Here is a 15,295-nt window from a genome sequence, read left to right on the forward strand (position 1 = left end):
ATTATTAAGTGCCCAGATTTGGGCCTCAGGACCTCCTGACCTGAAGGCGGTGCTCTATCCACTGCACCACCTAGTTGCCCTTAGATCAGCTATTAACCCTTTTTTTGTGACTTAGATCCCTTTGGCAGTCTAGTGAAGCTTATGGGCCATTTCTCAGAATGTTTTTTCTTTTTAATGCCCCCCAAAAATGCTTCAGATTACAAATTACAAAAAGAAATCAATTATATTGAAATACAGTTGTCAAAATGTTTAATTCATGGAACTCTGCAAATCTCCAGAACTCTTGGGGGTCCATATACCCAAGATTAAAAGTCCATGAATTAAGTGATCCCTGAAGGACCTTCCTGTGATCCTAGAGGAGAGTCTAGCCTATTGATCTTTCTACCTAAACCCTTTATGTATTGTATTTACTTTTGCAGTAAATGGAAAGCAAACTCCAAGATGGTTCCTAGTCATTTGAAGGGCATTGGTGTCGCCGATATATACAATTGGGAAGTTGGAAAGGGTAAAGAAGGTCTGTGGGGGCAGATGTTGACCTCAATTTTAACCTAATGCAGCATGGAAGAGTATTACACCCAGGGAAAAAGAGGAAAGGAAGGGGCCTCCAGAAACTTGGGCCAGACCAGAGTTTATACAGTGTAGTTCTAGGACCTCCCATTCCTCTCAGTCTAGTGGGAAAACTGGCCATAGAAAGTCGGCCCTCCCTCCGGGCAGCCTCCCAAAAGACTAGCACTTCATTCTCTGGATGCTGCTTTGACCCTCTTCAAAAAGAACCCAGGCAGCTGAGCTGCCCAGCTTCTTCTCCCTACTGTCCCAGCTTGCAAATGATGGAAATAACAGAAGATGCAGCTGTGGAAAGCCGTGTCTGCCGGTAGGTAATGCACCCCAAGACAGAGCCAAAGTCACCGTTCAAGGCTGATTTATAACAGGTAAAATCAGCCTGCCTTGGATGGCAGTCAGCCGTCTGCTGGCCGACAGGGTGGCGAGGTTGTCCAGGAACTGAGACTCAAGCTGGCCCCAGTCCAGAGCCTTCTCCACAGCAGGATGCTCTGGGTCTGGAAAGTGGGAGCTTTCACCAGACATGGAAACTGACCTTGGCTGAAGAACTGGAGGGGAGGGGGAGTTAAAAGAGGTAGGGGGGCAGGAAACAGGGGCCCTAATCCCAGACAAGGCTACCACTGTCTGGGAAACTAATTAGAAGGCCCAGAATAGTGGAGCTGCTGTTTGGCCCTTCCCCAGTCACTAGCTCCAGGTCTCCAGTTTAGAGATGGAGCCTTGCAGGGGCTCTCACTGGCAGGCTGTCCCCTGAGGTCTGTTGAACTTGGCCCAGCTTTGGGCCTGCTGTCACTTTCTCAATGGTGAGCAAATAAATTCAGGAATAAGATTTCCCCAGAATGAGGGAAGAGAAGAAAAGGAAGGAGGCTCCCTTATTCACTAAGAAAAAAAAATGTGTTTATTTATAGTTGAGGAGGGGAACCAGCAACTTAATGAGAGAAATTTCCTAAATGGACATCAATCAATCAATCAATGAAGCAAATAAGTATTTGTTGAGTAACTGTTCTCTGTCTGGTCAATATTAGGAATGCAGTAAAAATAAATCCTGCCTTCAGTTTTCATGTGGGGAGAAGAAAATGAGGGTAAAAACCATTCTAAAATACAAGATAATAGAATAATAAAAATAGAAACACTTACATGGCAGCCTAAGATTTACAAAGAGTTTTACATGCCTTCTCTACTAAACATCCAACAATTGTGAGAGGTCGATTCTCTAGGTATTGTCATCCCCATGTTACAGAGGAAGACATATGGGCTATCCAGGAAGGACTAGAACCTCTGGTGGGAGGGCACGTAGCATCCTTTTCACAGTTACTTTCCATTTTTGGTGTCCAGCTAATTCACCTGATTCTTACCTGTGCTCCAAGATGCTATAACATTCACGTTAGCCACACCCTGGGGTTCTGTCTCCCCTGACAGGGTAAACCAAAGGTAACCAACAGGCTTCAAACCTGTCAGTGAGTTAGGGAGACATCTGCCCCAAACATGTGAAGACTTCCCCTGGCAGAATGGTTGCAGGGCTCTGTGGGGCACTTGGAATTTTAAGTACCAAAGATACCATGATCATCCAATCTATCCTGGCCAGTCATCTTGATTTGTTTTGCCACTGGTCTTCAATGACTGTGGAAGAGAGAATAAGGCTGGTGACTTTGTTCAGTTCATCAGCAAGTCAAGATGTCACCCCATGATGTCACTGATCCTCTTCTAAAAATCAGGAACAAATAGCAACAGGTGGGGAAATTGAGGCTCAGTAAGGACAAATGACATATCTATTAATGGAAAACCATTTAACCTACCAACTTAGTCCCTTTAGCAGCTCTACTAAAGGCCTGAGAAGACTCAGATTAGACCTAAATTATGTCTACCAGGCTTCCCAGACTGGTAAAACTTAGGGTATGGACCTGGGGATGGACCTGCTATCAATATCTGTCTTCAGCTAAGTCTGGAAAGAATTGCCACCAGGTTGACAGAAGAGTGATGGTATTCTCCTTCATAAAAACTCTCAAATGTTAAGTCACTGAAAGCTTACAATCTGTCACTGAAGAAAATGTCCACATCCAAGATTGGTCAATCAGTTGGTCAATCTTCAGGCATGTTTAAGTAGCTCCTAGGTGCCATTGATACCTAAGAAATACAAAGATAAAAGCAAATGATGTCTGCTCTCAAAGAGGACATTCTATTGGAAAAGAGGGCAGCTAAGGTTTGTATTTCATTTTTGCTGAAGACTACAACATCAGGGAGTTGATGCCATGACCAAAGCACATGAATTGGATTTGAGTGAGGGGGGGATGTGCTAAGTTACCAGCCTCACTTTCTCCTCCAGAGCCATCTGAATCCAGTGACCAGATGTGAATCAGGATGAATGGAGAAGGCCCTGGATGCTAGGAAATCAGGGTTAAGTGACTTGCCAAAGGTCATACAGCCAATAAGAGTCATCTCTGAGGCTGGATTCAAACTCATGCCTTCCTGCCTCCAGGGCCAGCACTCTATCCACTGTGCCACCTAACCCTAAACACTCTGGTGCAGTGGATAGAGAGCCAGCCCTGGAGTCAGAAGGATCTGAATTCAAATCTGGCCTCAGACACTTAATACTTACTTATTTGTGTGACCTTGGGCAAATCATTTAACCCCATTGCCTTGCAAAAAAAATAGAATATACCTATAAAGATCTCTGGAATATGACAAGATCTGTGAGTGTTCCTCATGTATGAATATAGACCAAAAACTAGAAGTAAGTTTAGAGCATAAGTAATAAAATTTCTTCTTTTTTACAGATGAGGAAACTGAGGCCCAGAAGGGCTAAGTAACAACTTAGTGAGATTCAAACTCAGGTTCCAGGATTTCCACAGCAGTACATCAGAATCAGCACTTTTTCCATATATATATTATGAGCTTCAGAAATATTTATGGAATGAATGAATGGAGGCTGGAAATCAGATCAAGTCAAACCAGACAGTTAATTGGCCTTTTCCTTTTCCCTGGAACCTTCAGGTCCAGATTGCCCCCTATGGAAAGCTGTCTTGTATAATCAAACCTTAAGGGAAAACTGAGTCCTTGACACTAGCCTCAGATCCCCCACACAAGGACTATCTGGGATGTCTTTGAGGAAGCCCCAGTTTAATGTTTTCTGCTATAGCTAGTCAGGGTGGGGATCCCAGTTTCTCACTGAAGTAAGTGGTCAGTGCCACTTTTGCATTTCCTCTGCCTCCCTTTTACAGATTGACACTGCCTTGGAAATGGGGCAAAAGAGCCATATGGGAAGGGAGGTGAGTGAGTCTCTGGTGTGATTCCCATTCTCCCTTGGTGATCACTTTGCTGACCACAGCTTGGACTTGTGATGTCTCTGATTACATACAAGCAAACTGACTGGAGTTAAAATGCAACTGGCTGGGAGAAACTCTTGGCTTCATCTGCCTCCCACATAGCCCCTTCTCTTCGGTTTGGCCCTTCTGGGCTCCCAGAATGGCAAGATGGCCCAGACCCTGGGACAGGACAGGCCACAGGCAAAGGCATAGGACAAGGACCACAGATGTTCCCAAGATTTTAGCAATTAGTCATTGAGCAGTCATTGAGTATTACTGTGTGTAAGGCTCTCCATGAAGGGTTGTGGGCAATCTGGGAAGACCTGATCCTTGACTTCAAGGAATGTGACTTATGAAATTATTGACAGATAATAAAGATAAGGACTAATTTGTGTAGTGAAGATAACAGGTAGAGACTAGTCCAGAAGAGAGAGAAATCACTGAAGATCAGAGGAGTCAAGCAAGGTGGGCCTTGAGTTGGGTCTTAAAGGACAGGTAAGATTGGTTGAAGCAGAGAAAAGTGAGAAAGCCATGTTCCATTGGGTCATGTTAAATGAGATGCAAAGAAAGGGCTAAGTGTGGGGTGTTCATGGGAAGTGAAGAGACTGGCTTGACCAGAAACAGGCTAAGACTGAGGGAGAGGGGGAAGAATGAAAACTAATCGCAGAATTCCAGGAACAAAGGCTTATACTTGATACAATAAAAATGGGGTCCCAGAACTGATGCCAGTTGGAATGAGCAGTTCTGCACTGTTCTACAACAGTATTTTTAAAGAAAAATAACTTTGAAAGATATAAGAACCCTGATCAGTGTAATCAGAGTCAAATCAACAAGCATTATTAAAAGAGAGAGGTTTGTTCATCTCAGTAGTGTCTCTAACTCTTGGTGATCCCATTTAAGATTTTCTTGGCAAAGATACTAGAGAAGTTTGCCATTTCCTTCTCCAGTTCATTTTATAGATGAAACTGAGGCAAACGGGGGTAAGCAACTTGCCTAGGTCACATAGCTAGTAAGTGTCTGAGGTCAAATTTGAACTCAGGTCTTTCTCACCTTAGGCCCAGCATTCTATTCACTGTACCATCTAACTGCCCCTTTAGTAAACTTGGGAATAGACTCAGAAGAAAGGGACTAGCATTGATGGAGTTGGAAAAAGACTTCTTATAGAAAGTGGGATTGAGGAACAATCCTACCTACCTCCTGTCAAGGTGATGGACTCAAGTGTGATAAACATGTTTAGAGGTGGCTAACACAGGGGTTTCTTTTGCTTAACTATACATATGGGTTATAAAGGTTTTGTTTTTCTTTTCAATTGGAGAAAATTTGGGGGGAGGAGAACTAATAATAATTTTGCCTCCAACGTCACCCCCCCTACCTTACCCCCCCAAAAAAGATGGTCAATGAAGCATTTTTAAATGTACAGAAGGGAACAGAAGGAAGTTCAAAAGGAAATACTTTCAAGTCAACCAACTTCAAAAGTAACATGATGAATTTATTATATGCTTTTTTAAAAAACTGGCTATATTTAATAGAGATTCATGGTTTCACATATAAATCATGCCTTTCTGTTCTACTTTGTATGTGAAAATGTCCATTTTTTGTTATTTTAGAATTTTAAAAATCAACTTTTAAAAAGGTACAATGACTGAAACTTGGCCTTGAAGAAGAGTTATGATTATGAACTTCTCTGCCTTCTTTGAAGTGGGGGACTATGGGTGCAAAATATTGTATATACTGTTGGGCACCATTAATTTCTTGATTAGTTTTTCTGAATTGCCTTTGTTCTGTTCTCTTATTTTTATTCTTTGTCACAAGGTCTTTGGGTAGGGAAGCAGAGGATATATTTGGAAATGAAGGTGATTTTTTTTAAAAGATAAAAATAACATTAAAAAAAGAAATAGTATATCAAATATCTTGCCTTCTCAATGAGAAGTCAGGGGAGAGTGGGTAGGAGAGATATTGGAACACTCAAAAAAAACCCCAAATGCTAAAATGTGTTTTTTATATATAATTGGAAAAAATAAAAGATTAAAAAATAAACAGGTTTTTTGAGTGGAGAAGACAATGAAAGTAGCACATAGAGATAATTATCAGTAAAATGATATAGTGGGAAAGAATGCTGGTCCAGGAATCAAGTTCTAATCCAGGTTTTCCCCGTCCTTCTATAGAACACAGAACTATAAAAAGATCTGGAAGAGATCTCAAAGATCATCTAGCCCCTTCTGTCATTTTACAAATGAAGAAACTGAGGCTCAGTGAGGACAATGATTTTTCTAAGGTCATACAGATAGCTAGGCTAGGGGACTGAATGAAGGAAAATTGTATATTTAGGATTCATTATTTTCAAAATCTGTGAAAAGGGTCAGATATAAGCAGAAAGACAAATAATTCTGCTTTCAAGGAGGTCACATTCACATAAGGGGAAATGACACATATGGAAGGTTTCAGCTCCAAGTCAGATGAAAGGTCCTTTGGTTCTTAGGGTGCTTGGCAAAGTCGGTGACAGTGCATCTTCTTTAATGTCTTTTTTCATTAATAAAAACATATCTATTTCTAATGTTGACCTTTTGGCAGTAACAAAGACCTTGAAGGCCAGAACTTTCATTTCCAGGTCCTTGATGGTTGCTGGGGAGGCGAGGCAGTCACCAAGTCCAACCTTCATATTAGTGGCTTGCTTGGACTGTTTCTTTGAGGCCATCTGGAATTAGGGCTAGTGGTCCAGGAAATGTTGCCATTACTGAGCACCTATTCCCCGTAGGATCTCCACTGTCAGTTTCAATTCCCTAAATCTCAGTGTTCTCATCTGCAAAATGGAAATAATAATGCTGCTCACTCTTGGGCAACTGGTCAGTGGTTGGTGTTTGTGATGATGGGAGTGGTGTGCCCCTTACTCACCAAGGTCGCTCCCTTCATTGCTGTGGTACAGTTACAGAAAAGTAGACTTGGAATCAGGAAGACCTAAGTCCAGTCCTGCCTTATGTACTTATTTGTTGTGTAACAAATCACTTAGCTTGTCTCAGCCTCAGTTTCTTCATCTCTAAAATTGGAATAATAATTGTACATACCACACAGATTTGTTGTGAGGATTGTATGAGTTAATATATAAAGTGCTTTGAAAACTTTAAGGTGTTATCTAAATACTAGTGATGATGATGATGAAGAAGAATAAATGATGTCATCTGCAGGGGACAAGCTGGAAGCAAGACAGATGGAGGACAGGGCCCTGCTATCCCCAAGGTTCTTGGGCTCAGGGTTCTGGGCTCTCCCCCCCTAAGTCCTAAGGGACTTAGGATAAATTAATTTAATCCACCAGAGTTAAATTATGGCTACCACATGCTACCTCCTCTCTCCTTCAACACTTCAGCTAGACCAGCTAGCCTGCCCCAATGGTAGCTTTGGTCAGCAGGTGATAATAGTGGGGGGTGAAGATGGCAGCCTTGCGCCATCTGGATGATGGCTACCAGGCCAAAAGTAGGGCAGGTGGAGGAAGAGGAGGGGTTGCCATTTCTGGAGCTCATGGGTTTACCTTCCCGAAGCTGTTAATTGGCATAAAAATGTTGGATTTGGAACCAGGAAAGAACTCATTCCATTTCTCACTTACAAAGAGTGTCACTCTGAGCAAGTCAGTTAACCTGAGCCTCAATTACTGAATCTATAAAATGGGGATAGATAATAACCACAGCATTATTCTCAACTAGGGTTGTTATGAGTCCCAAATGAGATAATGTGTGTAAAGTGCTTTTTCAAGTCACTTTTGACGATTGAACCCAGGTTTACCTCATCCACCTTTCTTTCCGCCCCACCTCACTGAGCATTACTTCCCTCATTTGTAAAAGGAACTATATCACCATCCATGCTACCTGTTCCTGTGGGCTTTGTGAAATGAGCATCATAGTCTTAAAAGTACCTTAAAAGGATAAGATGGAAGGCCTAGAGGTGATTCTCCAATCTAATCTGGATTTGAGAGAAAAGTGAGGAGAGAAGAAAAAAGAGTAAAAAGGAGGGTATGAGAGAAGGATAAAAACACAGAAAAAGGAAGGGGAGAGGAGAGGAGAGAGAGAGAGAGAGAGAGAGAGAGAGAGAGAGAGAGAGAGAGAGAGAGAGAGAGAGTCAGTCTTGCTTTATTTAGACAGGACCAGGACCTCTCCCAGGGCTGTCAATTCTGAAATACTTGTGTCAGATCAAATGGAAACCATGTTAGATTGAAGTGACCTGCAGGCCAGGAACAAGCCCCATGGGGCTCTGGCCCCATAAGGGCAGTGACACCTTCTCCGAGATGCTGGCAGGGCCTTCCCAGCCGGGTGAGGCAAAGCAAGGCGAGGTTTTCCATGTTTGGTCCTCGGTGGGGCTCCGCAGGCCTGGGTCCAGCCGTATAACCCTTTGACAGATCCCCACAGCTGTGGCCACACATGTGCTGAGCCATCAGAGTAGTGAGTCCTCACAGACAGGAGAGAGAGAGAGAGAGAGAGAGAGAGAAAGGGAGGGCCAGGGAGAGAGGGCCGGAGGTGGGGGGGGGGGGGTCAGCAAGGCAGTCCGCAGGGAGGAAGGGAGAGCAGCTCGGCTGCAGCTGATCCGAGCAGCAGGTGCTGGGGCCAGAGCTTGTTTAGCTGGGATCTGTTTACTGGTCTCTCCTCCCTTGGTGCCCTCCTCCACCCTTCTGCTCCAGGGCCTCACCCAGCCAGGAGGCAGACCATCCATCCCTTGGAGCAGGAGTCCAGTTCTCCAACCTACAGTGAGCTCAGGCTTGCCCCAGGCCCTCCCTGCCCTCATGGAGTTTAGAGGTGAGAGGGCATCCGAAGATTGGTGAGGCTGCCCTTCCCCTACTCCCATCATAGCAATCCCCTCCACCTCTTTCCTGGCATAACACCCTAGGAAGGCTCCTCCATAGGGCTATTATGGGGGAAGTATTCAGAAGCCTGAAAATGCTATATAACTATGAGTTATCAACATGTACTTAGAGCTAGAAGACATCTTAAAGGCAATCTGTTCCACCCCTTTGCCCCACTTTCCTATTTTGTAGTTGAGTGAACTGAGGCATGGGAGTTAAAGTCACTTACCCAAGATCATGCTGGTATTACACACATCACAGCTAGAATTTGAATTCAACTCCCTGACTCCCATGCTGTCTTCAAGGTTCCCTTTGGCCCCAAATCCTGAGCTTTTCCCATCACAAGCTGCTCACTACTCACAAGACTCACCATTCCATTACTAGACAACCTTGCTAGAAAATTCTTCCTTTCATTGGGGACATAAGATGAATGTATTTGAACTAGCTATTTTTTTAAAGCTAGCATTTTTAGAATGCTGTGAGGTTTGCAAATATCCTTCTTTAATTTTCACAACTCTGTGATCTAGATTGCTTTATTATCCTCATTTTACAGATGAAGGAAATGAGTTTGATGGAGGTTGAGTCACACAGTCACACAACTAGGAATTAGTGTCTGAGTTCAGTTTTGAACTTGGGTCTTCCAGATTCCACATTCAACACAGTCTACTGCAACACCAAGCTGCAGGAGAACATACACACAACAAAGGGGGGAGAAATCAATAATTTAGGGGTCCAGGCAGGCTATGTAAGTGTGTACAGCAGTCCAGAACTAAATATTCAGTGGGCATTCTTGGTATATTCATGTGTATTCATATGTATTTGATGATGAAAAATATGTCAAATGCGTTTTCCTTTAGTAGGAGAGTTCTCTAAGATTTGAGCAATTCTATCATGACAACTTGGTATCCCATGTTGCCAGCTGGCTCACCAGACCCTCATGGACCATGGACTAGACGGGGGGGGGGGGGGGGGGGGGGGGGGAGAGACACAGAGACACAGAGACACAAAGACACAGAGACAGAGACAGAGACACACAGAGGAGAGAGTCATACCTGAAAAGACAGCCCTGTTTTTACCTTCCTCATGGAAGAGTAAATCAAGGGTTAGTGGCTCATTATGCAAACTCTGAACAGGTTGGAGCAAACCCAGAGAACAAACAAGATGATGTTAGGTCTGAAGACCTCACTGTAAAGGGATCAGTTGAAGGAACTGGAAGTAGGAAAGGAATTAGACTTTTTCCTGCTTGGACTCCTCCAAGGTCAGAATTAGGAAAAACTGAGGCAAATTTAACAGTTTTCACCTGAGGAAAAACTCCATCAGTGAAAGATTTCCAAAAGTGGAAGTGGTGACCTGAAAAGGGAGTTGGTTCCCCATCCCTGGAGGTTTTAAAAGCAGAAGTTGGATGGTCTCTGGTTGGGATTTGTACTTTGTCGTGGTTAGACTAAATGCCTTCTGAGGCCCCTTTCAACCTAGAGATTCTCTGATTCAGAAACAAGTCTGCACCAGATCACCCAGATTCCTCTACCAGCTGACTCTCCCATAAGGAGATCTGTGGGTGTTCACCCAAAGTCAGTTCAGCAGGTTTCTCTCAGGTGGAGGTTGGTAACCAGGACCAGAGACAGCACTTCACCTGTTTGTCCATTAATTTGGTCATCTGTAAAATGAGGATGAGATAGATGGGTATGTCCATGAATGTGTGTGTACATACATGTATATATACATATATATGTATATACATATATGTATATATATGTCTATGTTAAGTATATGTATGTGTGTGTCTGTGTGTTTGCATGTGTATGTTTATATGGGTATATTTTCAGGCATGTCTATGTGATATGTGTGTTTTTGTATGTGTGTGTGTACTTGTATATGAGTCAGACACAACTGAACTGCAACCTAAGGTCTTAAAGAGTTGCCAAGGACAGAGTTGTGAGTCCTTGACCCACATGAGGCCCATAATACCCTGAACTACAGCCCAATGCCATTGGGAGATATTTAACAAAATAAATAAAAATCCAATAAAATAAAGTTAATATTAATATGTGGTTTTCTAAGTCAATATGCAACCCACAGGGATCTTTATATTTTCATTTAGCAGCCCCCATTTCCACTTGAATTTGTCTCCACTAGCCTAGGGCACTGAAAGATTAAATGATTTTCTCAGGGTTACACAGTCCACAGAGGCAGGCTTGAAAATCCAGATCTTCTTGCCTCTAAGGCTAGTCTCTACTCCACTACCCCAGCTCCCTCTCAGATAAGATGTGGATTATTCTTAACTCCCTCATATGGTTGTGAGGAAAATCAATTTTAAAGTATGACAAGAGGTTGAGTCATTATTTTTATTTCTAAGAAGAGTTTAAGGAATTATCTGAGTCTCACCAAGAATCAGAGCTAGAAGGTACCTTAGATGTCATCCAAATCAGCCCCCTCCCATTTTACAGATGAATAGAACAAGTTTCAAGCCAAGATCAAACCCAAGCTTTTGAGAGCTTCTGGGTTCTCTCCACTGCACCCCACCACTGAGAAATAACAATGATGCTACTTTAGCTCTACTACCTCCTTAGCTCCCATGGTCCCCATTCACTCCTGTGGACTTCTCACCTTGGAATTTGTTCAGCTGTCCAGCGTTCTAGAAAGGAGAAGCAGGTGCCCACAGCAGGGAAAGAGTTAACACCAGAACACCACCGCCCCCCCCCCCCAGTGACTGCTGCCTCCCCGGTCATTAAGAAAAATCTGAGTCTCTAATCCCCAAGCTGTCACCTGGAGCCCAGGCCCAGTAGCAGCCTGGGCATCCACAGAGGCCTGCAAGAGAACACCTGGTGCTTATCTTGGGTGTAGTATGAGCAAGCTTAATTAAGATGATGGGCGGTAAGAGTTCTTTCATTAAGAGCTGGGGGCAGCTTTGTGTATTTGCTGGAAGCAGTCTGGCCCAGGTGTATGCAGTGAGGATGTTGCTCTAGGAAACTGCCAGCTGAAAGCTAACACTCTGGATGAGTCCCTGCTGACACCTGGGGAGAGGGGTGGAGACCAGGAGGGGAACTTGGGCCTTCTCCTTTCCAGCTCTCACTGACTCACTCTCCTTCTCTCTTCTTTCATTCTTCCCCTCTACTCCTCTAGCAGATAGTACAGAGAAGAAGGTAGCGACGATGCCAGACTCACCGGCTGAGGTGAAGACGCAGTCCAGATCGACCCCACCCAGCATGCCACCCCCACCTCCAGCCGTCACCCAGGGAGCAACACGTCATCCATCCTTCGCACCAAACACAAGTAAGTATTCACCTGGCATCACCTTCACCAGGGAGGCCATGGTGGAAACCACCATGATGGAAGACATTTATAACATGGTACAGTGTTAGAGGGCAAGAGACCAGACAGAGTTATTCTCTTATTTGATAGATAAGGAAACTGAGGCCCACAAAGAGGAAATCGTTTGCTAAAAGACACACAGCTAGTTAGTGATGGAACCTAGTCAAATTGGTTCACAATATGGTACTATTTCCATTGTATCCCTGGGTTAAGTCATTCTTCCTGATAAAAACTCAGTTTCCTCATCTATAAAATGAGGATATTAGAACTGCAAAATATCTAAGGTCGTATGTTGGAAGGCCTTCCCTTGTGTTGTTTTTCAACTCCTTTCTTTTGGAACCCAAACCCGGCTATCTTCATATCCTCCTATGACCATGCATCCTCTCCCCCTTTCCAGTTCTCCGTTATATGTGATCTTCCCTTATTAGAATAGAAGCTCCTTAAAAGCCAAGACCAGCTGAGTGGTAAATGTTGCATTCCCAAAAGGTTAGGAGAGTATCTGGCACAGAGGATGCTCTTATTAGATGCTTTACCAATCTAGAATTTTTTAAAAAAAAAGGTAATTTCAAGGTGAAGGATATTAGATGATATTATCCCTGGCCATTCAAGACTGTAGAACAACATTGCAGCCTTCAGCCTGGGAGCCCCAAAGAGGCTACCAAAAATCAGACCCTACTGAGTAGTTGGTCAGTCTGCTTAGGTCTTGACACCACATGACCTAGGGCCTCAGGTTAGACCTCGATATCTCAGAAGGAATTCTGTCCTCATACCCATCTCTTTTTTTAGGTTTCACTTCTTTATTTACCCCATTAATTCCTGATATTTCCCTCCCCACCACTGAATACTTCCCTATAATGAAAGAAAACAATGAAACAAAAGCAATCGAGACGCACCTATGTCTGATGGGGTATGCAACTTTTCTAGACCCCTAATTGTCCGTCAAAGCTGAAAGAGGAAAAGCATGTTTCTGTATGTATTCTCTTAGGTTAAGATGGGTCATTACTGTTCATCAAAATAGGGAATTCTTTCCCTTATGTCATTGATGATGACTCTTCTTATTTTGCACTGTGTCAGCTTTTCCCAGGCTTCTTTGAATTCATCTTAGTCATCATTTTTATAACAATAACATTCTATCATATTCATCTGCCTTTCCTATATCATTGAGCATCTTTTTCATTGTTTCTCATGTAGCACCCCACAAAACACTGTTATTAATATTGCAGTTCATAGAGAAATTTTCTTTCTGTCTTTGAATACCTTAGAATACACACCCATTCCAAAGTGAATGGATTTTCCAGAAACATCTCTGTCTTTCCCAGCCTTATCTGGGTTCTAATTGTCAAAAATCATTCTTTGGAGATTTCTAGGACAATGAAAGATAAGTCTATGTTCTTTCTTTATATAAAAATTGACCTTATTATCACGGAGAATGGAATAGAATTAAGCAGTTATCTAAGGATGACCCTCCTGCCACCTTGTGGAAATGATGGTGGCTATGGAAGATCTTTCTGAAAAGAATAATCCGTCATCCTTCAAAGTCTCCTCCACCCTCTTCAGCAGAGAATAGCAGTTGCTTTGTGGATTGGCAAAATGATCTGGAATTGAGGATTGGAATCCCCCTCCTATCAAGTGCCAAATCAGGAGTCAGGAAAGACATGAGTTCTAATTCTTCCTCAGCCTCAGTTTCCTCATCTGTAAAATGGGAATGATAGAACAATCTTCCAGAGTTGCTGGGAGGATAAAATGAGCTACTAGATAGATGCCAAGTACTCTACAAGCTGTAAAGCACAAAACTAATGTTAGTTGTCATTATTGTCACCATCTGGGTCAATAGTTCCTCATAAATGCTTTGCCGGGCATATTTTACAGAGTAGAAAAAAAATTAAATAAGAAACCTTAGCAATGTGTCAGTTTCATCCCATTGATTCCCCATAGCAAAAATGGGATCAAAAATGCACACGCTTTTCTCAGATTCAGGAATCTCCCTCCATTGCTTACTAATGAAGTCCCTTCCATCTCTAAATCTTTAGATTGTTGGTTAACTTTGATCTCACCAAATTTTAGAGACTTTTCTCCTCCTTGGGACCCCTGTGTTGAATATACTTAAGAATAGTAGGGGGGCAGCTAGGTGGTGCAGTGGATAAAGCGCCGGCCCTGGAGTCAGGAGTCCCTCAGTTCAAATCCGGCCTCAGACACTTAATTATTACCTTGGGCAAGCCACTTAACCTCATTGCCTTGCAAAAAAAAAAAAAAGAATAGTAGGGTGCTGGCCCTGAAAGAACAGTATGCTAAACTCTCTCAGAAGGGTCTTTGGAGATCATTTGTGGTCCATCTCCCTCATTTTATAGGTGAATAAACTGAGACTCAGTGAATAAGTGACTTTTTCCAAGGTCCTATCCATCTCTAGGTTCTGTAAGTCTGAACATTGGCAGGTGTCTGGGGCCTCAGACTCCAGAAGGGTGATGGGTAGATGATAGACCTTAGCATTCTCCCTCTCCCCCACTGCTCCACCATCTCCCCCATCCCCAAGCTCCTGGCCGCTGGGTTAGCGGCATCAAGATTTAGAGAGATAATTGAAGAAGGACTTTATTGAATGGGCTTCACCAGCAAACATTTTAATCGATACAGGAAGACAGCCCAAGTAAGCAATTAGATGGCTTTGGGTAGCTCTGGTACACCCTCTGCCTGAGCCAGCCCAGCTGGTAGAAGAGGCAGCTTGGCAGGAGATCATGGGCCCAAGGTACTCTGGGATGAGCTGAGCCTTCTGCTTCTCAGACTCCTTTTATAGATCTGAGGTCCCTTCGAGAGTTGTGGGCCCCCCAATTGCTAAGCACTCTGCCTTTCCCTCTCTTCTCTCCTCTGTTGGCTAGGAAGGGGAGTTTCTGCAAAATTGCTTAGATTTTAAATGTCCCTGAGGAATTTCCAAAATCTCCTAGAAGGTTAAGAGCTGGAAAGTACCTTAGAACATAGAATGTCAAAGCTAGACTTAGAATACAGGGAGTGGCAGGGCTAGGAGGAAACTCGGGCTTCAGTCTGGAGGAAGCATTCCAGAGACTTCTCTTCACCCCTTTCTGACCATGGCCAAGCCTCTTTTGGAGTCTTCATTTCTTATCTTCTATGAAAGGAGGCTAATCGATAATCTACAAGACTGTTATAAGGAAGGCTGTCAGAATCCCATAGTAGTCCTTATCCAGTCCTACCCTTTCATTTTAAAGATGGGAAAACAGAGACCCAGAAAGGGAAAGCAAGTTTGCCCAAGGTCACACAGCAAGTAAGTGGCAGAGCCAGAATGGGCAGAATCAAT

At 43.3% G+C, this 15,295-nt stretch overlaps 1 protein-coding gene across 9 annotated transcripts in view; it reads left to right on the forward strand.

Moving 5' to 3' along the window:
• The window catches only part of CBFA2T3 (CBFA2/RUNX1 partner transcriptional co-repressor 3), a 206,304-nt gene that overhangs the window by 148,066 nt on the left and 42,943 nt on the right, over positions 1 to 15,295 (forward strand). For 6 of the 9 annotated variants that reach the window (XM_074201069.1, XM_074201115.1, XM_074201123.1 and 3 more), the window contains exon 2: positions 11,803 to 11,952. In XM_074201069.1, the coding sequence (XP_074057170.1) occupies positions 11,803 to 11,952 (150 nt within the window). The remainder of the gene's footprint in view (positions 1 to 11,802; positions 11,953 to 15,295) is intronic. The other 3 variants (XM_074201076.1, XM_074201106.1, XM_074201100.1) reach the window with 1 other exon arrangement.

The sequence above is a fragment of the Macrotis lagotis genome, chromosome 1 (assembly GCF_037893015.1).
Source record: "Macrotis lagotis isolate mMagLag1 chromosome 1, bilby.v1.9.chrom.fasta, whole genome shotgun sequence".
In the NCBI taxonomy this organism is placed as follows: Eukaryota; Metazoa; Chordata; class Mammalia; order Peramelemorphia; family Peramelidae; genus Macrotis; species Macrotis lagotis.